Raw genomic sequence first — 27920 nt, 5'->3', positions numbered from 1 at the left:
AAAATACTAATTTTTATTGTTACAATTCAATAGTCTAGGAGACAACAAGGAAAAAGGTAGGTGGCAGGGTATATTTCATACAAAGAAATTATGCTTCAAAGTACACTTCTTTTTCAAGGCCAGTTCTGTCAGCCAAAATACCACTGATTCCCTCCCTTTGAAATGTGGGCTGATAAATGTGAGAATGGGAACTGGCCCAGTACGTACTATCAACTAGGCACTGGCCACAGACCACACACAGAGACAGTCAGGGAAAGTCTTGAGATGACAAAAGCTTCCCTACTACAAGCCTGGCTGGGAACATTCCCACTGCCAAACCACTACTTTATAGCTTTCAGCACAAAGATGGGCAGTCCTGACATGAAGTATTTTCAGATTCTAGATAAGTGAAGAGCACTGGGTAGTGAACAGGAAAGAGAAATCAGACAGGACATGAAGTTCACACCTACCTGAACTGTAGCTGTCAGTAGAGGACTGTGAGATGGAGCGTGACAAAGATCTCCGGCCGGTCTTGGTGGGAAATTTGGTGAACTCCTGCATGTCATCAGCAAACTGGATTTGCTATAAGAGGAAGACAAAAAGTTGAAATCTTATAGCAAGTAATTCTATGAAATGTTCCATTTTTTAAGGCCATACATTATCTTCTCTAAAAGCCAAATAATATGGCTCCTACTAAGCCAGCAACTCTCCCACAAAATGAGTGAGGGCAAAGACTACTCTCTGACTTTTCCCAAAATGCCAATTACTGTCTCTTCCCAATTGTTTCAGCAGCACTGGGGGGAGGGGTAAGCTTAAGCCCCAACTTTTTAGCATTTGTTCAATTTTACAAATCTTTCTCACATTCCATAAAGTTTTCTTCCCTCTTATAACCCTGACACATTAAACTCTTTACTCTCCTCCCAACTCTATCAAAAAACAGATATAATGTCATAGTGCTTCTGAGTTTTGTTTTTTTTCAGAATATTGTCTTATAGCACATTCTTATCCTGAAGTTGGCAATGGTCTTGGAGATGCCTAAAAATGATGATGGGCATTGGGGTGCCAATACTCAGAGCCCAACCATATGTCTATACTTCACAAAGCCAGTGTAGTATCCCCAGAACCTTCTATACCCAATAAAAATTTAAAATAACAAAATATACTGGTGAAAGAGAAACTGAAAAACACATATACACCATAGTAAATTCTAACTAATTAGGATTAATTTGAAGGAAGGAGAAAATAATGACTTAGTAAATTCTGAATTTAAAACTTCCTTAAGTGAAATAAACCAGAACGAGATCATTGTTTAAAGGATACTTGGAAGACTGGCTTTAAAAAATAGAAAATAGCTTGCAATTAATATTATTTGCAGACAAATTAATGGATGTTTCTAAAGTGTATGAGAATATTTCTATTACATGGTTTAAACCTCCTCCTGAACTCCTGTTTAAACTCTGATAAACCCTTTCTTCAAAATATAAACTTAAAAGAGAGAACAGAACTGAGGTTACCAGAGGTGGAAAAGGGGGGAGGGAGGAATTGGTCAAGGGCCATTAAGAATGATTACATTGTATATTGCTGAATATCTAATTATCCTGATTTGAACATCACATATTATACACAGGTATTAATGTTCAACTCTGCACCCCACAGATGTGTACAATCAACTATGTTACAATACAAAAATGGAGGGCAAATAAATAAATAAATATAAACTCCACCTTCCTGAAATAAACAAGATGATTCGAGAATATGAACTGAGATTCTCCTCACAATCTGATTAAATCTGAAAAGCTAAGTCTTTAGCAAATCTCTCTGGAAATGTAAACTATTATAGATTAAAATCTCTGCATGTTAATGCTAGCAATATGGTTAGAGCTACTTGCAAGCCAGGAACAGTAAACTACCCTAGTTATAGTTGCAAAACCTTCCCCTCCTCTGTCACACGTACCCTTCAGCTAGGGTAACACCAGCTTGCAGTATAAGAATCAGGCTTAAGTGTGCAGCCTAGGCACAGGCAGCTAACATGAACAAATTAAAAACTTAAATAGTAGGACTCCACAGGTAATGAAGCAGTAATGAAGGGAACACAGGTTTGTGTTTTCAAGTTTCTGTCTAGCATGGTTCACACCAAAAATGAAAGTAGAGAATAGCCAATATAGTTAATAGCCATGGATACTACTGTTCGAGCAGCAGGTCCAAGAGAAAAACCTGGGAGTACTTCTATTTAAAACTTATTCCGGTTCAATATCCAACTGGACAAGTTTTTTTCTTTAGTTTACTCTGTGAAATAAAGAGGTGGGAGAGTCCACAGCCAGTTTCATTGAGTCTAAGGACAGATTCTAAAGGCATGGAAGGGAACAAGACACATATCCCATCTAGCCCAGGATCTTATACATGTAAAAAGGCATTCAATAAATATTTGTAGAATGAGTGAACCTTTCAAAATTCTTTCTTCTATAAGATCAAATCAATCAAGCTTAAAAGATAAGTAAATAAATAATAAAGACTTAAGCTACACACAAGTACTGCACCAGAACATGATTAACAAATCTTTGTACATCCAAAGCAGCTTTTTTAGTTTAGGTGCTAAAACTTTAATTTTAAATAGCTTAAATGTCAAAAGTACAATGGCTTTTTGGGGGGGGAGGGGAAGAGTACTCATTGAGGTGACCAAAGGCAGCATTTGCCCTTCTAGATAGGATTTCCCACTGCATGCTCACATGACTTCTGCAGTCAGCAAAGCTAGTTTTACTTACGAGATTAATCTAGGACTAAGGGAATGACTTTAACCCAATATTCAGTTATTTTCACGGTGGAAAAAATACAGTTAAGAGACCATCAATGCCTTTAAACACTCTCGAGAAGAAGCCCTTCCCCCACCAGTTTCCCTGCTGCTGGCACAGGCAGCCTATTAGGAAGCTGCTCTCCTCTCATGGCTGTTATGATTCCCTCCCATGTTCATCTTTTTTCAAAAGGTTCTGGGCATGTTCCCAGACACCACCTATGTGGGGGGTGAGGGTGGGGGAGGGAACTGCAATAACCTTTGCAGTTTTTTTTTTTAGGATAAAAAATAGAGATGGCTGTGGCAAGATAGAAATGCATTTCTTCAGCAACCTAAAACTGAATAGTCATAATCTCCTCTCATATTAATAAAGCTCACAGTAGCCTAAAGCTTAGCAAAATCTTTCCCATCCAAAAATATTAAATTATGCTGCAAGCAGCTTACTAATCAGTGCAGTGCGCCGACCACCCCATCTCTCAAATAACAAATAACGTTCCATACTTGAAGTGGGCAGAATGTTAATTCAAGCCATGACATGGATGGGTAGCTGTCTACTATTGCAGCTCTTTGATACTGTAACTGTCTACAAGGTGACCCAGCAATACAAAGATGCATAATAACCTTGTCTTCTCTCCCACCTCAAACTACATGCTAAGAGAACCTGTATCACAACTACTGCTGTGGAATGCACCTGCTTTGCCAGTTTCCTCTGGGCCTGCTAGCTCCACTCGTTGTCTACACAGCTAGTAGCTCTGTTTTACGCTTGGTGAAGTACCTCCTGGAGTGTTGTTCACCTTTACATTGTAAATAAAGACACTGCTGCCGAAACCAACTTTTGAATGTCACAATTTTTCTTCCCAGTGAAACCAGATCTCAATAACAGTCTTTTGATTGGGTTAGATACCATAAGCCAAATATGATAATTTGGGTAAAAAGAAAATTGACTGCAAGATTGTTCTGTTTCCATTACTTTCTATCATATGATTTCTTTCAATCTTTAAGTCTTAATACAGTGTGCTTTAGTGTTACTTCAAATCTAGATATACAAGGAATACTAGGTCTAAATATAATGTAGAATGGGGAAGAGGAGGAGAGGAAAGGAGATAAGGTAGTTGAAGTCCAAAAAGTATCTTACACTTAAAAAGTCTTATGTTAGAGAACTATTTTGTGCTTGGGTACTCACTACCCCATAAACAGCTTTACTCACAAAAAAGCACACCAGTGTTCCATTCTTGAGCTAATAGTACATCTGAGAAAGGCTAGAAGGTCAGATTGACTCGTTCTTCAAATAGCACATCCAAATACAGAAGTCTGCTTGCTGTGTCTTAAAATCTAATTAAATATCAGACCAGTTTAACATGCTATTTTAAAGCACCTCTTCAAATAGTTCAGCAGGTATGATGGTTGACTTTCTTCCATGTGATATCGAGAATAGTAAAGAAAAGCTATACCAAATAAATAATTCGGAGTATGGTACATCCACCAACTAGTGGTAAGTCTGGTGACAGAGTGAGCTAAAAAAATTGTGTACTGAATTTACCGATAAAAAGAGATCAAAGGTAATCTGAAAAAGTTATAAGCCTCAAGAGAAGAAAAATTGTTGCATATTACTTGTTTAGTTGATCCTAATTGTTATTTTTTACAAGTAGAGGCTGAGTTTATTTCCACAAACACATGGCCTATCTACTCATGTTAAATACTCAGCTGTTACACTCTTTCTCAGGTTTCACCCAATTTTGCCTTCTAGCTCCTGAACTTGAGAGAATTAAAAGCCACCAGGATTCCACTGTAACACTGCGGCCAAGGGATGGTGATCAGGACAACACCCATGGTGCGTTATATTCTTTTAATCAACACATTTGCTAGGCACCAATTAAGTATTCAGTGCTATTCCAGGAAAGATATGTTGGAAAATTATTATTGTCCTTTAAAAATCTGTAGATGTGTTTTGACCCACAGTGTAATGATAACATAAATGGCTTTGCCACGGAATTTCACTGCTCCTTTACGAACATGCTAGATATTACAACCTTCACAGTCTTATCTGAATATTTCTTAACTTAGACCTCCAAAAACCAGAGGTTAGCGACACATCTTACTAAATTTATTTCACATGCCTATCTAACAGCTTTTAATTTCCTCAGAAGGGTTTCCTCTTAAGGGTGAAGAACTAGATTCAAAGGTAAACAGCAATTTCTAGGAAAACAAATCACTAAGAAAGCATACCTTAGAAAGTAGAGGGACCAGTCTTTCTTATTTCTGAGGGTTATTTGAAGGGCTAGTATCCCTCTTCTGGTACACTATCAATTTTCTGGGACATTCCTAAATTTATATATTCTGTCCTATTGTTTCGTCTACCATATTGTGAGTAGAGATATTCCTGTTTAGAAATTATGGTTAGCATATTTCTTATCTAACACTTAGCACCTGAGCAAAAAAAAAAAAAAAATAACTCAGAAGCTAGAAATTTTAATAAGGTCAATTACTAAGCACTGTGCTGGAACACCTTCCAAGATTCCCACATCTTTTCTAATCCCTGTTTCACACATCTTCTGGCTAATTTATTCTTTCTTCTACACATTCTGCTCTTACCCACTCCTTTTTCAGAGGAAAGGAAGAGGATACGGCAGTAACCTAAACAGGAACACCACTTTTTTTTTTTTTTTTTTGCAGCTGGCCAGTACAAGGATCCGAACCCTTATCTTAGGACACCATGCTCTTAACAAACTGAGCTAACCAGCCAACCCTCAACACCTTTTCTTGATACTTACCAGTGATCAGTCTGATTCCCATTTCAGATGAATCAAAAAAAGTTATCAATAAATACCAATTTCTTGGTATAAGAAATATACAAGTCTGAATATCTTTTACCTCAAGTAGGTAAAGTAAGTTTCCTTAAGAAGGGCATGCCCTTCCCAACACGTTGCCCTCAGACACATCCACCAGAAAACAACTTATCTCGTGGGAATCAACCTCAGGCCACAGAGTCCGAATCCACAGCCACCTCTAGTCACTTCTTCCATTCTATGGTGCAGAAACCAATCTTCTGAGACTCAGCAGGTTTTGGTTGCTCCCTACCCTCCTTCCCTGTCTCAAGTTTCTTAAGTTCTCAGTCTCCCAGATGGGGCCTGAGTTTCTGGGGGAGGGGGGTGGGCAGGCTGACTAATCACAGCAGGTATCTCCCTCCCCAACTCTACTCTGTGCCTCAGCGGTAACAGGATATAACACACACAGTGCTAGAATCCAATTCCACAGTCAGAAGAAATACTCGTTTCAAAATGGGAATCAACTTGATCTTTTGTCAATGCTGGTGGGAAGGCATGAGGCAATGCCAGGCCAGACACTGCAGTGATCTTTTAAGTGAAAGGTAAGGAAAATTGAGCTTGAAAAACTGCCAGAGTGGTTCTACCCTAACAGCTATTTTCCCCCACAACACCCCCCCCCCCACCTCCCATATGAGACAAAAAAACACTTCACTGGCTTTCTTTTATCTCCTAAAGTATGCTAGTCTATAGGAGTGATCCAGGCCTTCAACTGCCAACTAGAGGTAAAATTAAGAGGTTATAAAAAAAATGGTAACAAGTGTAGAAGAGAGAAGCGCTTCCTAATCTTTTGAAAACCACAATTTACAACAGATTGTAACATACATCCGGACTATGTTTCAGTCTCTATTTAGCTCTCTACCTGTCCAATTGCCTGGCCTATTCATACTTCCCTCATCCTCAGTCCCACTACCAATATTATATAAGTGTACTTCAAAAAGATCATGCAAAAATAAAATTAAAAGATAACATGAATATTTCCATGAACTTTTTGAAGTACCCTCATATAAAAACATGCCATTCATCCCTCTTTTTCTCCCAGTGTTGAATCATCATCAACTCTAGGTTTAAAAAAATTTAAAAATTAGTACAGATGACTGAAGAAATCTTGGTTCCTGGAACATACCCATTACATACCCATTACTTTAGTGCTACACTAAAGTCTTCCACCCTGCATCCCTGCCCCCCATCACCAGCACCACTATTGTACTTTCCCCTTATTCTTTCTCTGCTCCAGACCTGGAATCAGCTATTTCTACAAGGAGCCTTTCTTTCTTTTAGTGAGAAATGGTATTTAGAAATTAGTATATGGGTACAAGGTGTGCTAATTACTATTAGAGGTGTCACTGCTTCTAAGTTCTTTCAGTAGACAGGAATAAATGTTTTTGTTTTACTCATGAGTTCATACTGAAATTCCTACTTCAAATTTAACATTATTTTTTTAAAAAAGACACTTTTAATTTTCTTATTTGTATTTCTTTTCTTATTTTGAAAAATCTAGGTCTCTAATAATATATTTACTTATTTGCTTTATTCTACAATACACACAGTTTCAAAATAACCCAAATATTATTATTACTAACTATAACCAACTGAGTGAAGTATAAAGATTTCACTGAAGTTCTTTTTGTCCCTGGAATACAAAGGAACTTCAAAGTTCATGGAAAAAACAGAAATGAAAGATAAGATGAATCTTTCCATGAACTTTTTGAAGACCGCCTCATATATCTCATAAAGAATGTGCAGTTAAAGTACTGTTTTCTGGGGGACTGTGTAATCAATTTAATATACTAGGTTAGATATCAGGTTCATTTGTTTGTGTTTATAAGCAGTTTTAAGGTTCATTATTTGTTCTCGTTTTAATTTTATTTTTGACATATAAAACATTCACATTTCTCAGAAGTTTAAAAGGTGTACTCAGAGAAGTCTCACTCCCATTCCCATCCTGGCGACTCTGCTCCCCCTCCCCATTTTCATTGGTTTCTGGTTTATCCTTATATTGTTTTTTTTGCAGGGGGAGTAGCAAATATGTACTCATATGCTTATTTTCTCTCTCATTCAAAAGGTAGCATGTTAAAATACTCTGCACTTTGTTTTTTTCACTTGGAAGAAATTGGTTCATAAGAGTATAAAAATCAACAATTCTTGATTGTTGGGAATGACCAAGCAACGTTACTATGTTCACCTTATAAGTCTGTATTTGCCTTAATTTGCAATCCTCTCTAAAGCCAACCATGATTTTAAACAAAGGTCACAAGAAGTTAAACTGACAAACCCTACTGCAAGATTGATGGGATGTTCTTTTTTCTTTCTTTTTTTTTTTTTTTGATATTTTGGTATGTTTTTTTTTTAAGAAGATGAAAACTTGTCAACTGCTTTCATATAGGCAAATCTGTATTCTGCAAACAAATGTCTACAGGAGAAAATATAATACCAAAAGCAAGCAATCATCAGTGGACAGCTCTAAAGAAAGACTAGGTCTCTGTCACTTTGGAAGGTAGCAACACAGATTGAGCAAATGCCATCTGTTTAATTTCTTAGCCTATCAAGAAGGAACAAAGGGCTGGCTGTTTGCTCTGTTGGTTAGAACGCAGCTTTATAACACCAAGATCACGGGTTCCCATACTGGCCAGCCGCCAAAAAAAGAAAAGAAAAAGAAAAAGGGAAGAACAAAATTAGCAATGCATAAGAACAATTCTTCCTTCCTTGATCTGGAAGTCTAGCTTAAGTGAGGTTGAAAGCCAATTACACTTTACAAATTCAAACCAAATTCACATACTTACTTGAGTGAGTGAATTCCAGCTGTGAGTCAGCTCAGCATTTGGGAAGGCTAGGCTAGGTCTAACTAGAGGTGAAAGAAATGGAAAGTCTTTGCCAAGTAGTACATGGGTGGCAAAAGAACTACAAGTAGCTACCATTAAGTGGCAGCAGAGTCTGAGGGTCAGCATTCTGGACCCCCAGTTAACATCCAATAAAGGTTAATGAGACAGAAACCATACCAGTTTTTTTAGTCACCACCCACTGCTTCCTATGAAGTATAGGCTCAGGAAAGGAAGAAGCCATCAAAACTCAACACTAAATAAAATAAATCTGACTTTAAGGACCTTATGTTAAATAGTGACTATGCAAGTAACAGGTATTGATTCTGCAAAACCATTCTGCAAAAAAAAAAAAAAAAATTTTGTTTGTGTTAGTGGGTCAATGAGAACTTTCAGAAACCATTTTGTAGTAAGACTACATATTTTCAAGTTTAAAGGACAAAGTGAAACCCCTTTAAAGATCAGCTGCAGGTGACTTTAGTTTCCACAATTCTTAAAAACAAACAGAGGCTGGACCATTAGCTCAGTTGGTTACAGCATGGTGTTATAACACCAAGGTCACAGGTTTGGTTCCCCGTACCAGTCAGCCACCAAAATAAATAAATAAATAAAAAATAAGCCTCTAGAAGAGTCTAGAGACACAATACACAGACAAAAATCTATCAATCACTTCAAACCATTTTTAAAACATAATTACAATTTTCATTATAAAGAGGCAATATTTACCATTCTTCTTGACTTTCTAACTTGAGATGTATATGTTCAATTTTAGATAAAAGTTTTGGTATAAAATTATGACCTTTGACGGAGACTCTAAGAAACAAGCTGGAGGGCTGGCCAGTTAGCTCAGTTGGTTAGAGTGCAGTGTTATATCACCAAGGTCAAAGGTTCGAATTTCTGTATAGGCCAGCCACTAAAAACAACAAAGAAAGAAACAAGCTGGTTGAAAAGAACTGTTGGCTGTGACTTCTATGGGTCTATTTAAAAATAAGTTAGCTATTGCTCCAGAATGAATACAGTATAATCCCCCTATCCTCTCTACTTCCCAGACCAGAATACAAAAGTTTGGCTTTTCATGACTTATGACTTTCTTTCTGAACAGCCATTTTCTAACAAGTAAAATGGACAGAAGCACAAGGATAAAGATCTCTTGCTTTACATTGCAATGCAAACCAAAAGTCAAAATTAAATTTTGTACAGGAAAAGTTATTTGGTAAATTTTATCAATAAATAACACTGCTAGAGCATTATTGATCTTGATATTTTCCAAGTCATTTTTAACTCTTGGTATGCAAAGAATAAGCCTAACTGGTAAAACCAACTGAGAGTACTAGATCAGGATTTTTACTTAAAGCTGATTAGAAAAACTTGAAACCCACACTTACTAATATAGTGAATACCAAGATCCTGAATGCCTAGATTTCTATTACTTTCTAGTTTAAGTGCTCTGCCTCAACATTAGTGGCTTAAGGTTTACAGAGGATTTGTATTTTTAAAACATTCTGGAATCCTTTGAGTGCTGCATCTACACTTCACAGATGAGAAAACAGAACAGGGGTGGGGGTTAAGTGATTTGCTTAAAGCAATTTGCTACCAACACTGAGATTGAAAAAGCAAAAAAAAAAAAAAAACACCTATAAGCCCAGTACTATTTTCATTCTATTGGAATAGGCTGGAGAAAGAGCAACTTTCCTCTTTATTTTCAAAGGGTCAGTTTACAGAATAGTCTGCTGTTGCATTAAATCTTTCTGAGCTTAAAATACCAGATAAACATTTGTGAGCTTTAGGGAAGGAAGACAATTCTTTCAATTCCAATATCTTGATTAATTTTAGGAAAAGTAAAATGATGCAAAGAAAAAACATTTAAAGTTGCCAATGAACTGCCACTGAGAGGTACTGCTCCTCAGACTTGGAAGGGTGAGGAGGGAACAGCAGAGCCCAAACACTGAAAGCAAAATACTCCTTTCTGGCATATACTTCCATTGTCTTTCAGGGATGGAGGGGGCAGGAAGAGAATGTAAAGGCAAACTAATCCTGACCACTTTACTAGGGCAAAAGAAATTAACTCAGGATTTCCTATTTGCATCAATTCTATCTGTATTTATACAAGGGGATTTTCAGTTTGGTATGTTTAAAAATGACCGATTTTTTTTTGTGGGGGGGTCACCTGGGAAATTCATAAGAAGTTACCATACTTTAAAACATGCAACAGAGAATGCATTTTAAATGTGCTTTATAAAGGGGTTTATTTATCCTGTGCTAAATGGTGATGGGGGGGATTTTTCTTTCACATACTAACACTTAGCACAATCCCTTAAGGAGAAGATGCCCTTAAATTGAAACCATTCCACTAAGTTCCTTTCACAACTGTGGTGTGCCACTCAGAAATCACCCTCTCCTAGTTACTTCACATCTTATAACATGTCTGAAAGATCTAGCAAAGTTGAATTTTCCCAATGCGAAAAGAGTTATATAAAATTTGGGGACCCCCAAGTTTAAAAAGAAAAAAGATAAATTTGGTTACTGATGTGTTCCCACTTTTTGGTACCACCTCTCTAACGGACTCTACTATGACTTAAAATGTTCTTGTAAGGCCTTTACTTTCATTAAAGTATTCTGGATTTAACTTACACGATCTATGATTATTGAATCTTGGTTTCATAGCTATGGCAGACCTTTATTTAAAGCACTCAATTAAATGATCTCACTTATATATGGAATCTAAAAAGCTGAACTCATAGAAACAGGGGGTAGAAAAGTAGTTACCAGGAGGGGTGGGAGGATGGTGGGAATGGGGAGATGTTGGTTAAAGAATGAACCCTAGCAGTTGTAAGTTCTGGAGAGCTGATGTACAGGACTATTGTTGCAGTTATTAATATACAGTGACTACAGTTAATAATAATGTATTGTATACTTGAAATCTGCTAAGAGAGTAGATCTTAAGTATTCTTACCATAAAAGAAAAAAAGAGAACTGTGAGGTGATGAATATGTGAATTAGCTTAACTGCTGTCATCATTTTACAATGTATACATACATCAAAGCATCACATTACATACCTTGAATACAATTTTTATTTGTCAATTATACTTTAATAAAGCCAAAAGAATGTTTTTTAAAAATAAAGTAATTAATAAGTGAAGAAAATTTTCTGATTATATGGTTTTTAAGAACAAAATTTTCCAAAAATTGAGTAACAGATTTTAATAACTATACTGCTTCACAAGCTGAACAGGACTGCAAAACAGATTTAAACAGTCCTAGAAAGTGAAGTCTGAAATTCCTTTGGTCATTTAAAGGGCTTCTTTAAAAATAGAAAATAAAGATAATTGGTGTGTGATTATGTTCCCCTAGATGAGGCAGCCTCAGCTTTACTGCATCATTGAGCAAACAATGAGATGTGCTGTATTAATAGCAGGTTGGAAGGTCTCATAGCAGAACAGTTTTTCCATATGCTGGAGAGCAGTTATAACTGGAACCATGTAAAGCTTCCTGACTCCTCTGGGAGGACTGCTGGCTCTGTTTTCTAATGGGATCTGAGTTTATACAAGTTTAGTTTGGAAGGGCCTTGAATACAGCCCTTATTCAGCAGTCTTTCAGAGTGGGTATGGAAAGTTCCTCTTAGATCTCAGGCAGAGAAACAAGAATATCTTGGTAAAGATCACCCAAAGTAAAGAGATCTTGACCTGTGGTTATACTAAAGATCAGATTTCAGGGAGGTAAAGGCAGAATTGGCACAGGACTCTGTGTGCTCACTGTGCTTCAACCTCTAACTCTGGCTGTGTCTTCCTACATAATTCTTTCTCCCAGTGTCCCAAACGAAATTTCATTCATATTTCTGTAATACATGTTACACACTGTACTAACCCTGAGGCATGGTTTGGCTCTTCTTTCATGTCAAACACCAACTTTTCCAGGGACATTGACATTAACATTGGTATAAATAAAACAAACCCTTATCTGCCCTCCCCTTTTTATCCTGGGTCTTATTTAATAATAAAGCAAGTGACAGACCACTTCAAGACTGAAAATGAATCTTCTTCTTTTTTTGGTCTGAGTCCCAGATCTGCTCATTTTGGCTTAAGGAGGAAGCTGCTCTCCTGGCTACCTGGTTCACCGGCTGAGTCAACTATCTTTCTGAGTTCTGCCCTCCTTTTCCTATCATCTTTCTCTAAACTTTACACTTTGGCTATTTCATCAGCTCCTCATTTAACTTCTTCTGTGATTTTCTGTAAGTTTTTTGAAGCCAGAGTTTCAATAAAATGACCTTTATGAACTGTCCCTGTTTGCAGATGACATGATCCTATATATCGAACAGCCTAAAACCTCTACAAAAAAACTGTTGGAATTAATAAATGATTTCAGCACAGTAGCAGGATACAAAATCAACACACAAAAATCAGTAGCATTTCTTTTCTCCAATAGTGAACATGCAGAACGAGAAATCAAGAAAGCCTGCCCATTTACAATAGCCACCAAAAAAATAAAATACTTAGGAATTGAGTTAACCAAGGATGTGAAAAATCTCTATAATGAGAACTACAAACCACTGCTGAGAGAAATTAGAGAGGATACAAGAAGATGGAAAGATATCCCATGCTCTTGGATTGGAAGAATCAACATAGTGAAAATGTCCATACTACCCAAAGTGATATACAAATTCAATGCAATCCCCATCAAAATTCCAAAGACATTTTTCTCAGAAATGGAAAAAACTATCCAGACATTTATATGGAACAATAAAAGACCACGCATAGCCAAAGCAATGCTGAGCAAAAAAAATAAAGCTGGAGGCATAACACTACCTGACTTTAAGCTATACTACAAAGCTATAATAACCAAAACAGTATGGTACTGGCATAAAAACAGACACATTGACCAATGGAATAGAATAGAGAATCCAGAAATCAACCCACCCACTTACTGCCATCTGATCTTTGACAAAGGCACCAAGCCTATTCACTGGGGAAGGGACTGCCTCTTCAGCAAATGGTGCTGGGATAACTGGATATCCGTATGCAGGAGAATGAAACTAGATCCATACCTCTCACCGTATATTAAAATCAACTCAAAATGGATTAAGGATTTAAATATACACCCTGAAACAATAAAACTTCTTAAAGAAAACATAGGAGAAACACTTCAGGAAATAGGACTGGGCACAGACTTCATGAATACGACCCCAAAAGCACGGGCAACCAAAGGAAAAATAAACAAATGGGATTATATCAAACTAAAAAGCTTCTGCACAGCAAAAGAAACAATTAACGAGTTAAAAGACAACCAACAGAGTGGGAGAAAATATTTGCAAAATATACATCTGACAAAGGATTAATATCCAGAATATATAAGGAACTCAAACAACTTTACAAGAAGAAAACAAGCAACCCAATTAAAAAATGGGCAAAAGAGCTAAGTAGGCATTTCTCTAAGGAAGATATACAAATGGCCAACAGACATATGAAAAAATGCTCAACATCACTCAGCATCCGGGAAATGCAAATCAAAACCACACTGAGATACCATCTAACCCCAGTTAGGATGGCTAAAATCCAAAAGACTCTGAACGATAAATGCTGGCGAGGTTGCAGAGAAAAAGGAACTCTCTGCATTGTTGGTGGGACTGCAAAATGGTGCAGCCTCTATGGAAAATGGTATGGAGGTTCCTCAAACAATTGCAGATAGATCTACCATACGACCCAGCTATCCCACTGTTGGGAATATACTCAGAGGAATGGAAATCATCAAGTCGAAGGTATACCTGTTCCCCAATGTTCATCGCAGCACTCTTTACAATAGCCAAGAGTTGGAACCAGCCCAAATGCCCATCATCAGATGAGTGGATACGGAAAATGTGGTACATCTACACAATGGAATACTACTCAGCTATAAAAACGAATGAAATACTGCCATTTGCAACAACATGGATGGACCTTGAGAGAATTATATTAAGTGAAACAAGTCAGGCACAGAAAGAGAAATACCACATGTTCTCACTTATTGGTGGGAGCTAAAAATTAATATATAAATTCACACACACACACACAAAAACAAACCGGGGTGGGGGGGAAGAAGATATAACAACCACAACTACTTGAAGTTGATACGACAAGCAAACAGAAAGGACATTGTTGGGGGGGCGGGGGGGAGGGAGAAGGGAGGGAGGTTTTGGTGATGGGGAGCAATAATCAGCCCCAATGTATATCGACAAAATAGAACTTAAAAAAAAAAAAAAATGACCTTTATGATCTTTCTAATTTTATTATCACTCTCTGTCCAGGAATTCAGAATATAAATTAGCATGTTAGGGAAATTCTCATATTCTGACCCATTTTTTAAGCCCTTGAATCCAGGAAGCCCAGCCAACCAGAAACTAGAGGTGGGAGTGAGAAGAGAAAGTCAGAATTATTCTTAACATTTCAAATAGAATATAGACTGAAGAAATGCTGTTGGCTTAGAGGAGGCCTGGCCATTCCCTCTTTTTCTAGAGATACCATTGAGTTCTTTGCAACCTGCCTTGGCTATACAGATGAAGAAACTACATCCTAGTCTTGCTAGGAGGTAACAATCCCAAACACCCAACTCGGGGCCCTGCTTTATCCCAATCACCACTTCCTCAATTCTAGACAAGTGTTCTAGGTTCTTAGCCTCGGGTCCATGGATGGGCTTCAGGCTGCCAACTTCACGCTACATGGAAATTGTTATGTATATGTGGTGCATTTTTCTAGACTATATACACAGCTCTGACAGGGCTCCAAACCCCAAATGGTTAAGAACCACTACACTAGATTTAAATGATCCAAATAATAACCTCACAAGAATGTAAATAAGCACTCCAAGATAGTTTGGTTCACTGATGTATCCTAAGCACTTAGCACAAGTCCTGGAACACAGCAGGTACTCAATCCTGAGCACACAGGGCTGTCTGATTTCTGGTCAAGGCTTACTCTGAATACCTGGGAGAAGTAGAGTAAGGACTTCTCACATGAGGCACAAGATTTTTCCTCATAATCAAAGTCATCCCACATAGTTGGTAGCTGCATTACCATCCCAATATCCAACTTAATGACAATTTTGGCCAGCCCTGCTAGATAATCTAAAAGAGTGGTTCTAAATCTGGGTTCTTTCAAGTTTATCTGGGGAAGATGTTTCACAGTGCCAACCCATTCTCCATCTGCCCCCTTACTCTTAGTTCTGCCCCTATTCTGATTAAGTAGGTCTAATTTAGGCCCCAAGTAATGAATACTTTGAAAAAGTTCCCTACATGACTGATAACTTCTACTCCTCCCCACCCATGAGAAGTACTGATCTAAGAAACAATCTAAGAAGGATCTGCAAAAGCTAACACAAGCACACTGAGTTTACAAGACTCTTAATAAAGCAACTCAAAGAACACAGGCAACATTAGATATGCCTATTTGTTTTATCACAGATAAAACAAATAATGCAAAGGAAGTAGAGAATCTACCTTTAGTAACAACTCCATCTGTCAGGTACAGAGACAATCCATCAGATGGATCCACAAGGAGTTATTAGAAGAACATGACAAATAGCCTTTCTGGGGGAAGATAGAGACCACATTTTTATAATGACTTGGTCCAAATTCAGTAAAAAACTGGCAAAGTGTTCTCATTCTAACCATGCCCAGAACTCAGCTAATCCCCTCCCTATGGAGTCAGAAAAGAATGTGCAGAATTATGAGCTCCCTACTCCCCAAATACGAAAGTTTCCTTCTCCTGAATGCAAGGGCTGAAACTATTCTCATTAATTATCCACTCCTAATTACAAACTAGGTAGAGAAATAAGGTGGTTCTCAATATAATACTCTCCTTCTAACCTTTATGATTTGTAAACATCCTTTACTCGACCTCCACTAAGAACCAAGCCTTTGCCAACCTTAATTTGTTCTCATCTGGCAAAGAAAAACAGAAACTACCCCCAGAGTAATGTTTCCCCTCTGGGAAATCCTAGGGAAGGGGTGCAATAAGGTCAGCCCCTCCAGGATACGTTTTCCTTGGACTTACAATACAGCTTAATACACTGAGAACACCATGTCCCCAACCAGCTTAGTTTCTTTTCTGTTTCAAACCCGAAGTAAACAGATTCTACAGCAGCTACAAGTCTGTTACCAAGGCCACTGTATTGATCAGTACATTTAACATTCACAATTCATCTACTCCAGCATGACAAGCCAGCTGGGCTACTCCCCATAACAAGTGAACATTGGGAATCTTCATGTCTTGCTTGCTAAGAAGCCTGGTGCTCAAACCTGGACACTAAAAACTCAAGTACTGAATTAGAAGTTGGATACCACCTGGCCACCAACAGGAAACTGAATTAGTTACCCAAAGCAACTGAATGCGTTTGTCATCTCTATGAAGTACCTATTTCAACCTCCAAAGTAGCAAAATTCTGAAGGTCTCCCTTTCCCCTGAATCCATCCTAAGTCATGTACTATAAGGAAGCAACATAACACAAAATTTAGTGCCAACTAGATCCCAAGCTTCTGGCTAGGACAAGCATTGGCCCAGTTCCCAGAAGAATGCAATTCTAAAGGAGGTATGTTTCAAAGGCAAAGGCACATATAGCTTTTGAGCATTGAGCTCAGCCTTTGGCTCAGAAAGGGCATCCAGGGTTGCAGAAGAAGAAGAACCAGAAGTTTGCTCAGTACTGCCAGGCAGAGCTGTTGTTTATTACTTTCAAGGTTCCAACATACATTTCAAAATCAAGCTGTTCAACTCATCACTGGTCCCCAAACCTCAAACACCCTAAGTGAAAGCCTCCTTAAATCAAGAGCACGTGTAAACCACAGTACCCCTAATGCTAAGAGTTTAAAACTTGTTTGGTTTGATGGTGAGAAATTCAAGTTACCTTCCCCGTTATGTGTAAGGATAGCCCTAAGCCCACTGCCTATCCCTAAACTACTGAGCTAAGAAGCTGGAGGCTTCTTATTCAGAAGTCTCTTCCCTTACTTCCTATTTTTGGTGTTATAAAGGAATCTACTAAGCTGTTGGAAATTCTCATCAATTTCTCACCTGCAATTCTTGCTACCCTTATCACCCACGTGGGAGGGACCTATGTTAGAAATACAACCCCGGCTAACTAAAAGAAAAAGTGCCATCATGTGAGTCCAACTTACTTTCTCCTAGGGATGACCATCTCATGTTGTTTTATTCAATAAACATTTACTGACAGTATTATATGCCAGGCAGTAAATATTATATATATATGTGAGGTATGGTCCTTGCCCTCCATATGTTCCATCTAGAGAAACCAAATAAGCAGATTCAGATATCATTAGGTCAGTCCTTAAAATAGTCAGAGAAGTGCTACACTGAGATCAAACCTATTTTTGAGAGACACAGGGAAGCAAATTATGTTGTTTAGTTTTGATACTCAGTCTAGTATGTGAGCTCCCTATTCCAAACACTCCCATGGAATCAACTCTGGAGCTTTAGGAGCAAACATACTTCATATGAAGAGCAGTGGGGTTGACACAGTACAAAAACCTCCAGAAGTTGCTGAAATGCTGGTCTCACTATGTGCGCACAAGTTCCTGAGTTGAACCCTCAAGGCATTTATAATGAGTCTCTTGGGAAGCTGAGGATCATCCCAAAGAGAGGGGTGACAATACCAACAACCTCAGCTTTGTTCCAAGTCACAAAGACAAACTGCAGGCTGGCAACTTAGCAGTTTCTGGACCTGTAAAGGAAAGAGAATCTGTGGCTTACAGGCCTGACCTTCTAAATCAGGGTTTTTTAACCCAGGATCCATGGATAAGTTTCAGGGAGTCCCATAAGGCCTCTGAAAGGGTATGCAAATTTTTGTGCTTCTGAATTTTTCTGCGGAAAGAGCCATGATTTTCATAAAATTCTTAAAGGCATCTGTGACCCAAAAGATTAAGAACCATTGTCCCGGAGTCTCTAATCCAACAACTCTCAAGAGCATTCCTTCAAACAAGCAAAAGAGAAGCTTACTTCAATTCTTTACCTTCCATTCAAATTTTTCTATTTATTGACCTCTCTTCGGAAATTAGAAGCACAGATGAGGGTGTGTATTTTGAAAATTCAAGGCAAATGTCTCTTTTCTACATTGCCAAAATAAAGCTAACAGTCATTATAGCCTAAATAAATTTTCCTGAAAGTCGTTGAGGAAGGAGACAGGGTGGGACTGGTCAAAGAGGGAAGATCAGAATCTCTGTCCTACTAACTTTTCTGATAGGTCTCTTTTTTAATTTCAGGCTCCTGGGTCCATGATGGAAACTGGTCACAGCCCGTCCTGAAGGAAAGGGCTAAAGTAATTCCCATTATGTCCATGAAAACCTGTGCCTAAAAGGTTTGCCTTAGTACAATTAATAAGTACTGGAAAAGCTGGAGCATTTATTAAAAACAGAACTGCCAAAATCCTGTCTTTGTTCAAAACACACTATGAACAGCTTCATTCAGGAGGTCTGAGTGAATGAACCATAGTTACTCTCATCTCCTCCAGGCCTTCAGCCCCTTCACTCTGCCACCCACCAATTCACTATTAAGCTCACACAGAGCTGCGCACCACTGCGAATCAGCACATTAGCATTTTCCTTGGCACCTTGAGCACACAGACTCAGTGGGATTCCACCGATGCCATCATACACTCACAGGTTCAGGAGAGAAGAGAAAAAACATGAACAATAAGGTGTGCTCTTGCTGCGCAGTTCTTCAGATTGTAAAGAACTAAGCCTGAGGCAGGTCCAAGATGAACAGCATGGAACAGTAAGCAGTTCCAAACCCCTCCTGTTTATTAAGGTTCATTTCCATCACACAACTTAGTACAGGGTGTCCATTTTGAAAGAAGTGAACTGGCTTGGGCTGGTACAATAGAACACGTTAAGCCCATTAAACCCCACAGGCTAAGTACACAGGCACCTAAGCTGAGTTGTTGGGGCTTTTGTGGCAAGAAAGCAGAAGCATGCTTAGAAAGTCCTCTACTTCTGTCAATCCTTTTCTCAATCTCTACCCCAGGATTCCAAACACTACCCTTTACCAGTAATTCATTAAACTTTTTTACTTTGTGTCCTGTTGGGTAGTAAATGATTAAGCCCCATGTATAACTACTAAGCAGTACCAATCATTATACACATTCTGAGATTAAGGCACCAGGCTGAAACCTTTAGAAAAACTGAATAGAGATAAAGACAAAAATGAAACCAGTTTGAGTCTCAACAAAGACATGGGTGCTCCCCCCGAGTTCTGTAATTAATTGCTGTGGAGCAAAGGTCACACATTTCTGCAGGAGAAAATCAGTTATAGATAATCAGGAGCAGACAGTTTAGAGTAGTGAGAAACAGAACCTGGGGGAGGGAGTTGGGAGTACAGAGGGATGGGATCTGAAGGTGACGGTATTAAAACAATAAAGCCACAGTTCAGAAGAATTTTCAGAATTATTTTGTGTAATTCAAGTACTCTAGTTTGAGAAGACCCCCAAACTATTGAAGTTTGAGAAAAAAACTCCTGAACTCAGCCTAGCCCAATCACTGACAAACACCCACATGCTGTAAGTGTGTTATTATTATGGGGGGTGGGGAGGGAGAGTGGTGAGGTAGAGCACATCTCACTTCCACCACAAGTTCTATGATCCCTCATTATCTACACACCCCCAGTAACCAACAAATATTTTAGTGTTTAATAGGTGTAACTTCTACATAAACTAATATTTTTGTCAGGGAAGATTTCTTCCTGTTAAAAAGACATTTCAATAGAAATATCTTTGTTTTGGCTCTTTAACAATAATTCGAAATTTGGCTCTCATTTGAACTATCATGTCACATCATCCAGAGAGTTATAAATAAGGTGACCACATAAACCAGGGTATTTTTTGGAGTATAAGGAGGCACTCCCTGGACAGCATGCTGGGATAACAGGTACAAACCAGAACTGTACCAGGAAAACCAGGATATATGGTCATTGTAGGTAATAAAGGTATTAAAACACTAATTAGTATTTACTAAATGCTAATCCTCTCAACAAATCTATATAGATAGTACTCTCATTATTCCCCATTTTATAGACAAGAAAAGGAATGCTCAGACAGGTTAAGTCACTCATCTAAGGTCACACGGCTATTAGATGGTAGAGACTGAAGGTAAACCTGACTCCCAAAATTAAGTGCTTAACTTACATTGTACTACAACTCACAGTTTTAGGAGCAAAAAGGAGAAGCTAAAGAGGTCTTATGTAACAGCCAAGCAACAGTGGGACAATAAGAGAACTAACTACTTGAGTAAGTTAAGGAAAATATGGTATCAAAAGAGAAAAGGTGATTGCAGTTCTACGTAATTTTTTTTTTTGGCTGCTGGCCGGTACAGGGTTCCGAACTCTTGACCTTGGTGTTATAACACTCTGTGAATTTTTATTAATTGTTTACCACACTGCTCACCACTGACAGTGCTGACAAGAATCAGAAGAAAAATTTGTGGTAAGAATCTATCTTCAACTTTGGATTCTCAGGTTGGAAAAAACTCTGGTCTACGTAAATGTGTGGTCCTTCATACATGACAGGGATGCTTCTGACCCACCTCAGTGGGATGTATTCTGAGGTATTATTCAGCTCTGAATTATAATGAAGTATGTGTTCAGTATAACAAGGGTGGCTCTTCTTTATAAAAATTTAATATTCACATTGCCAAACTTAAGAAACAGATAAGTATAAATGATTCACCTTTATTAGCCAGTTCTTTTAAATAACAACTCCAAGAAGGCATTAAAGTGATTGCTTATAGATCATTAACTACTTTGAGGTGAAGTAAACTTACCAGGAGTCACAGGCAACAAAAGATCTACATGACTCTATGCATCAAAATACCCTTAAGGACAACTTTAAAAGAATATTGGACAACACACACTGGATCCAAATGACACCCCTCTGATAAAAACAAAAGGTACACATTTGTAATCTTGCCAGCAAAAGATCTAGACAAAGAATAGATTTCTCTGTTACAAGCTAAAAGTCTAAAGGAACTTGGAACAAAGTAATTTGGAAGCTAGAGTGTAACTAACTGAATCAAACCAAATAAGAAAAAGAGACGTAATCACTATCTGTGGACAAATCTAAAAAAGAGGATCTTCTTACATCCCTGACTCCTGTTCAAAGACTGCTACTAAAACAGTAGCCGTTCTAAAAAAGAATCAAGAGATACTAATGATGTGGAGAAGACAGGAAATGTCAACAGATCAAATCTCTTCTCAGTGATTCTGAGAAGTACTGGTGTAAATTCTATAAAATTACAACAAGAATTAGCCCTAAGAAAACCCTGAGAAAAAGAGCATCCTGGATTTCACCTATCAGGTTAATATCCAAGCAGTATTCACAGGGGCTCTACTTGGTATGCTTCCTAAGTCTCAGCTGACCCTTCTGATCAATTAGTGCCACATCTGCTTTATTCAAATAAAGCACTATAAGCAAAAGTAGTTTCTTTTGTGTTCTCCTCTCCTGTATTTTGCTGGTGGTAAAGGTCTGACCATACAGATCCTAGGTCAAATGCCTAATGTATCACCACAAAGAGTACTCCCAAATGTTCAGAAGTTCAGAGAATAGCAAATGTTCTGATAGGGCTTCCAGAGAAACATGTCTATTGTAGGTTTCATCAACAAGTTGGAGATTTTGAGTTTACTCTATGAAAAAAAATCAACTTGACACAATGTCAATTTCCAAAGGTCCAAGGACAGTTATCACCTCTGCAACACAAAGTAGCAGAAAAATATGGATAAGTAACCAATGATTATGAGGAACTAGATGACTTATTTGGTTTGACTGATAACTGCCAACATTAAACAAGGATCTTCAGTTGTGGTAAAATATATGCTTACCCTACTAACTCAAGGACTCCTTTTCTCACCTCAAATTTTCCTATCCATACCATCTAAAATCACCAGTGACAGTTGTGAACAAGCATTACCACATGAATCATACTACAGCAATTAATACGGTTGCATAAAAATTTTCTTTAGAACTCTGTCAGGAAAAGTTGTCTTCCTGAGGAATCTGCATGTATCATTTCCCATGTCTGCTAAGGAGCCTCTAACTCTGTGATTTCCTTTATCATCTGGCTGCTAGGAAGTTTAGAGTTGCACCTGACAATCAACCTCATCAATTATCTTAAGCCCTCAGGGTTAACAATATTTTTCTCTTCTTTCTATAGTTTTGACTTCCTATTTATATCATATATGTGTTTAGTGTTATAAGACACCTCAAATACTCATTAAAAAGAGGGAGCATAAATATAAGCGTGCTTCAAAAAGTTCATGGAAAGATTTGTGTTATCTTTTAATTCTATTTTTCCATAAACTTTTTGAAGTATCCTCATTTACTAACAGACTTTTGGGGTGGGGGGCTTGCCAGTAAGTGGATCCCTAACAGACTTCTTTCTAAAAATCACTTTTGCTATCTTAACTCCCAACAACAGGGACTTATTTGATACATGAGGCAGAGAAGCTAACTGCTTAAGGTAGTACCCATTTAGTTGGCTTCTTGACAACCAGGCATCTCAAGCCTTGAATCAAACCAACACGTGCTATTATGTACACGGCACTGTGGTAGACCCCCAGGGTATACAAAATTCAGTAAATCACGATTACAGTTGAAGAATCCAGATATCTATGCTTTTACTTGATGAACAATCACTCTATTCTACCTCAAACAAAGTGAACAAAGTGAATAAAAGCCGACCAGAAAGTAACACTGGGATCTGATCTCACTGAGAACCAGCCAGGTCACCCTGAAGTAACCTACATCCTCTGGCACTAGGAATGTCCTCAGTCCCTGAGGGGCCTCAGAACTTGGAATGATCCAAGGATTACTTGGTCTAGAGCCAGGCTAGAATCCCTGTTAAGTGAAGGACTATACCATTTGAAGAAGCCCTTTTTTCACAACATTCAGTACCATGCCAAGCTACTTTTTTTCTTCTTATTATTCCCATGCTTTCTTACATCATCAACACACAGCACAGGTACAAAAGTGACTTAAATTATAATGTTCAATTCAGGAGAAGTTTTGAAAAACGGACTACCTAGGACTTGCTATGTGACCTTGACTAGTCCATTAACTAAATGTCTTTTATCATCACCAGGGTAATTAGTCATCATAAAGTACTTTAATACAAAGTGCTGCATAAATGCTAAACAATAAAGCTCAGAAACAGCAAGATTAATAAGAAACATGGGGGCACATTTACCAGCAATTGGAAACTTACAACAGGGTCTTCCCACATTCCTGGCACAGACTGCTTCTTTTAGCTAATGGAATATGAGTCTCTCATAGCATTAGCAATTGGCCTGACAATACACATTAGCAATATTCCTCCTGGGAAGAAGAGAGGAAAAGGGATATTTATTCCCGGTAGGCAGCCATACGGACATCTCAGTTACTATTTAGCCAGGTGAGCAATTAATATTTGAGTACCTACTATATGCTAGGTACAGAGCTAGGCACAATGGCTACAATGGTGAATGAGAGTCCCTGTCTTTATTGGAGTTTACAATACAGACTTTGTCTTATCAACAGGGTCACTTGCAAGATTGTAGGTTTACTAAACGGCAAGCAACATTAAAGATGCTTAATACTCTGAAGCAACTAGGCAAAAGAGCAGGGGCTAATGGGAAAAGAAAGAGCACAGGGAATTAGGGTATCAGGGTTTTCTCATTCTTTCGCCTAACTCAGATCTGAGGTACTACCCTTAAGCATTCTGCTTATAAGGACTGTGACTTTCTCCAAAAAACAGTGTAGAATACAAAGGGTTACTGCCCCAACAAAGCAGTCAGCTGAACTGAGCACTAAAAATAAGGTTAATCAGACTCCTTAAAATCAAGGGATCTTCCATAACCTTTTAAGAGCACTGTTGGTAAGAAACTTTGTGAGAAAACAGAGCTAAAACACACAACAATGACTTGTCTTTTTAATCTCGCATTTGATTTCTGGAGGGATAGATTAATTCACTTAAAAAGAAAAAGCCATCTTTCACACTTAAGACAGCTTAACTAGTTCAGGTATAGGAGCCTCAAGGACTGTCACTATTCCCGCAAACCTTGCTTTGTTCAGCTTGTACAAGCCCTATATCCCATTAAACACTGCAGGCAGAGAACCTTAACACACACTATCTTTATGCAGGAGGGAAATATTTATCCAGGTTCTCATTGTCTTCAGAAAGGTCACCTCTTTGCAAAGGTTCTCTGGTCTACTGTTAACTGGGTGCCAGGTATGTGGAAAGGCAAGATGTGGTTGGCAGTAAATGATCAGAAAGAACTAGAGATCCCAATACCACCATTCAGAGAGTTAGTTAGACTAAAACCTCCAAAGGTTGCCATTTACAAGAGAATTAGAAGGATGTCCTTTGGTCTCAACCCACAGCACAACAGACCAAACTTTTTCTGCCTCAATAAGTGCAGTAAAGAATGAGCAATCATTCCTTACCACCCACCACTCCAACCCACCCAAGCTCCTTTCTCGAGGGATGCCTAAGTGATCTATTCACATGACTCTAGGATCAACCTGTATCCATGACAGTGTCTGCTGTCACCAATCTCCAAATATCAATTTCTTACATATGTCGAAGCAACTGGAAGACTAGGTGAAAATCACAGTCTGCTTTTCAATCTCATGCTGCCCTCATTGCCTTCACCTGCATAAAAGAACTACCTCCACGCATTCTTTTCTCTTGCCTCCAAGCTATCACGCAGTTGTTAGATAAAACTGGCCACTGCTCCCAAAGATTTGTCCGAAGAAGCTCTGCCAGATTTAGACCCTCATTCCCTGGGCTGGTCACAGGGGTCAGCTGATTTGGTTCACCCTCTCCCACTTTCGTCTTCGAGCCCCTTCATCCAGGAAAACTCAGCCGCAAATTTAAAGCTTGGCCCTGTCGGGATTCAAAAAGATCCTGGAGGACTAGGGCCGAGGGACAAAGGAGAGCGAGGTTAGGGGCGGCCTTTTCAGCCCGGGATAGGCCTGGGGCCGCTCACTCGCCACCCCGTACACCACCACAGGAGTCTCCGACCACCCCACCCCTAGCTCCTTAAGTCCCGAACTACCCGGAGGCCGGACCAGGGTGTGCTCGTGCCCCTTCCGCGAGGCCGGAGCCCGGGCCCCCGCCGCCACCCAGAGCCCCCGCACCTTCTTGGGCGCCTTGGTGACGGTGGCCATGAAGGAGTACTTCTCGGCGTCCTCGATCTCCTTGGCCTGCTTCAGCTCCTCCCCGACCCCAGGCAGCGGCATCGCGTCAGGCATCGACATCCCCCGGCCAGTCCGGCCCGCGGCTGACACGCCGCCCCCGCCTCTTTCCCTCACAGGCCCTTGCCCTCCTGCCCGCGCGGCGCCCTCAGACACGCGCTCGTCCACCCTCCCGCCGGGCCCCGCGCCGAGCTACGTGGGCTTCTGAAGTGCTCGGCCGGCGCCTCGTCTGCTCGGCAGCCTAAGGCAGCCGGACAGCGACGGTGACAACAGGAGCTCCAGACACAGCAGCGAGAAGAGCCGACCTGCCCGCGCCGCCACCTCCGCCGCACGCAAACACGCACGCAAAGTAAGGGTAGAGGGCGGTGACGCCACGTCAAGTACTGGCAACTCCAAGGAGGGGGAAGAGGCGGGGAAAACGACGTCCTTCGTGACGTCACCACGCTGAGTCGGCCGCAGAAATCGCCCCTCCTTCTTTTCTTTCCCGTGGTGAGCGCGGCCATGTGCGCCGCCAGGTGGCGCTATCAGCCTTGTGAGCCTAGCTTGGTTCCTGCAAGGATTCCCCGAACTGAGGGTCTATGGGCTGCTGGGTTCCTGATGAGGCCTCAGAGGGGCATGAGAAGGATGCTTGCGAGCAAAAACCAGAGCCCCACACGACATATCCTACAGCCATTTCTAGGAAAAATCCGAGACAGCCCACTCACTCACTGCCCCAGCTCCAGACCCTTTGGACCAGAAGACCCTTCCCAAAGGACAATGTTTGCCTCTTTAATTTCATAGGGGGCAGAACAGGCTCACAGCAGTCTGGTTTTTACATAACCCTTTGTGTCCTCCTTCACCACCATCTCCATCTGTTTACAAGACCTTCAGGCCGCAGAGCTGATGTTAAGTGGCCTTAGGTTAGGGCTGATGGGTCAGACGGTGGAGGGAGAAGCCCTTGGCCAGAATGGCTTTCCTGCTCCATGCTTCACCTAAGCATTAGGCTCTGCCATCTCCCAGTGGACATCCAGGGCATTCACGGACCATTCACACTTTTACTGAGCCCTACTATACGCAGTTCTTGTGCTAAGACCCTGGATGGTGCATGTGACATATTTTATTTTTTGCAAGGCTTAGTTCAGCTGGAGAAGGAAAGCCTGTTTGTAACCTAATGTCAGCTAAGGTAGCTTGTCCTTCGAGATTCAAATGACATTGGCTCCAATTCCCATGTCCTGTGGAAAGTCCAGTGCCCTCCCCAGGATTTCTGTGAAATACTGAGGGGATTTAGCTTTTCATGGTTACCTCTGGCACTAGTTTTCTGCCTCATCTGGAATTTTGTTCATTATTCTGGTCTTGTGACTGTTTCCTTAGCTCCTGCTGTAAGTTCAGCTCCTTCTTTCAATCTCTACCCCTAAATTCCAAAGCAACCACAAAAATAAGGATGTAGCAGGTAGCAGAACTTTTTTCTTTTTCTTTCTTTCTTTTTCTTTTTTTTTTTTTTTTTTTTGAGTACCTGCAGTTAAATTCACTTCATTAAGGCATGCCAAATGCCAGCTGTGTGCCAGGAACTGGGCTGGGAACTGGGGATTCTAACCTATGTGAAACCCTGAGGAGCCTGCATGTGGACAAGGAGAGGGACCATGAAAACATCCCATTGTTACATGTAGCAGAACTTTTAATGAAGGTTTTTGGGTCACAGGGGAGAGGTTACATCACACAGCAAACAATTTAAAATCACATTTCTGAAATGTTATGAAAAGTTATTTTGGTTGTGTGACCAGGATTTCTCAATGGCTTCACCATCGCAAAAAGCTCCCTAGTCCATGCCATTTAATCTAGCTTCCTCCTGTGATCCTCTCCTCAACCCTCCACCTCACCCTTCCCTCCTTGATTTGCTCTGGGGAAGCCAGATTCTTCTCTGCTATGCTGTGTAATTCAAGTCTTCCTAGTGCCTTTTTCCTAAACTCCTCCCCAAGACCACATTTTTATATCCAGAAACCCACCAGGTGTTTAACAGGGTCAACCCTTTCAAGAAGGAAGCTGTGGTTTGAAATGACATTTTCCCCACTGGTTTGTGTCAAGGTGGGGGAGAGTGTGAAATCCCCACCTCTAGGGTCCCAGAAGACAGTCAGAGAATCCCATGATTCCAATCACCCAGCCTCATGAGGCTGTTTATGAGGGCAGCAGAAGTACCTGGAAGGATGCACACTTTGCAAACCCTGGTCTTGAACCATTTGGATTATCTCATCTCCTCACTCTTTTGAGCATCCAGACTTCCTTCTCAGGGGCATATCTGTAGCAGAAGGGTCAGAGAGATGGAGACCAGAAAACCAGATTC

At 39.7% G+C, this 27920-nt stretch overlaps 1 protein-coding gene across 2 annotated transcripts in view; it reads right to left on the bottom strand.

Moving 5' to 3' along the window:
* The window catches only part of AHCYL1 (adenosylhomocysteinase like 1), a 39480-nt gene extending 13556 nt beyond the window's left edge, over nt 1-25924 (bottom strand). For both annotated transcript variants that reach the window (XM_063105418.1, XM_063105419.1), the window contains exons 1-2: nt 25547-25924; nt 450-561 (exon numbers count right to left, since the gene is read on the bottom strand). In XM_063105418.1, coding sequence (XP_062961488.1) covers nt 450-561; nt 25547-25666 — 232 coding nt within the window. In that variant the 5' untranslated portion in view covers nt 25667-25924. The remainder of the gene's footprint in view (nt 1-449; nt 562-25546) is intronic.
* Nucleotides 25925-27920: the final 1996 nt, after the last annotated feature.

This window comes from Cynocephalus volans, chromosome 8, assembly GCF_027409185.1.
Source record: "Cynocephalus volans isolate mCynVol1 chromosome 8, mCynVol1.pri, whole genome shotgun sequence".
Lineage (NCBI taxonomy): Eukaryota > Metazoa > Chordata > Mammalia > Dermoptera > Cynocephalidae > Cynocephalus > Cynocephalus volans.
This window is presented reverse-complemented; position numbering and strand designations above follow the sequence as displayed.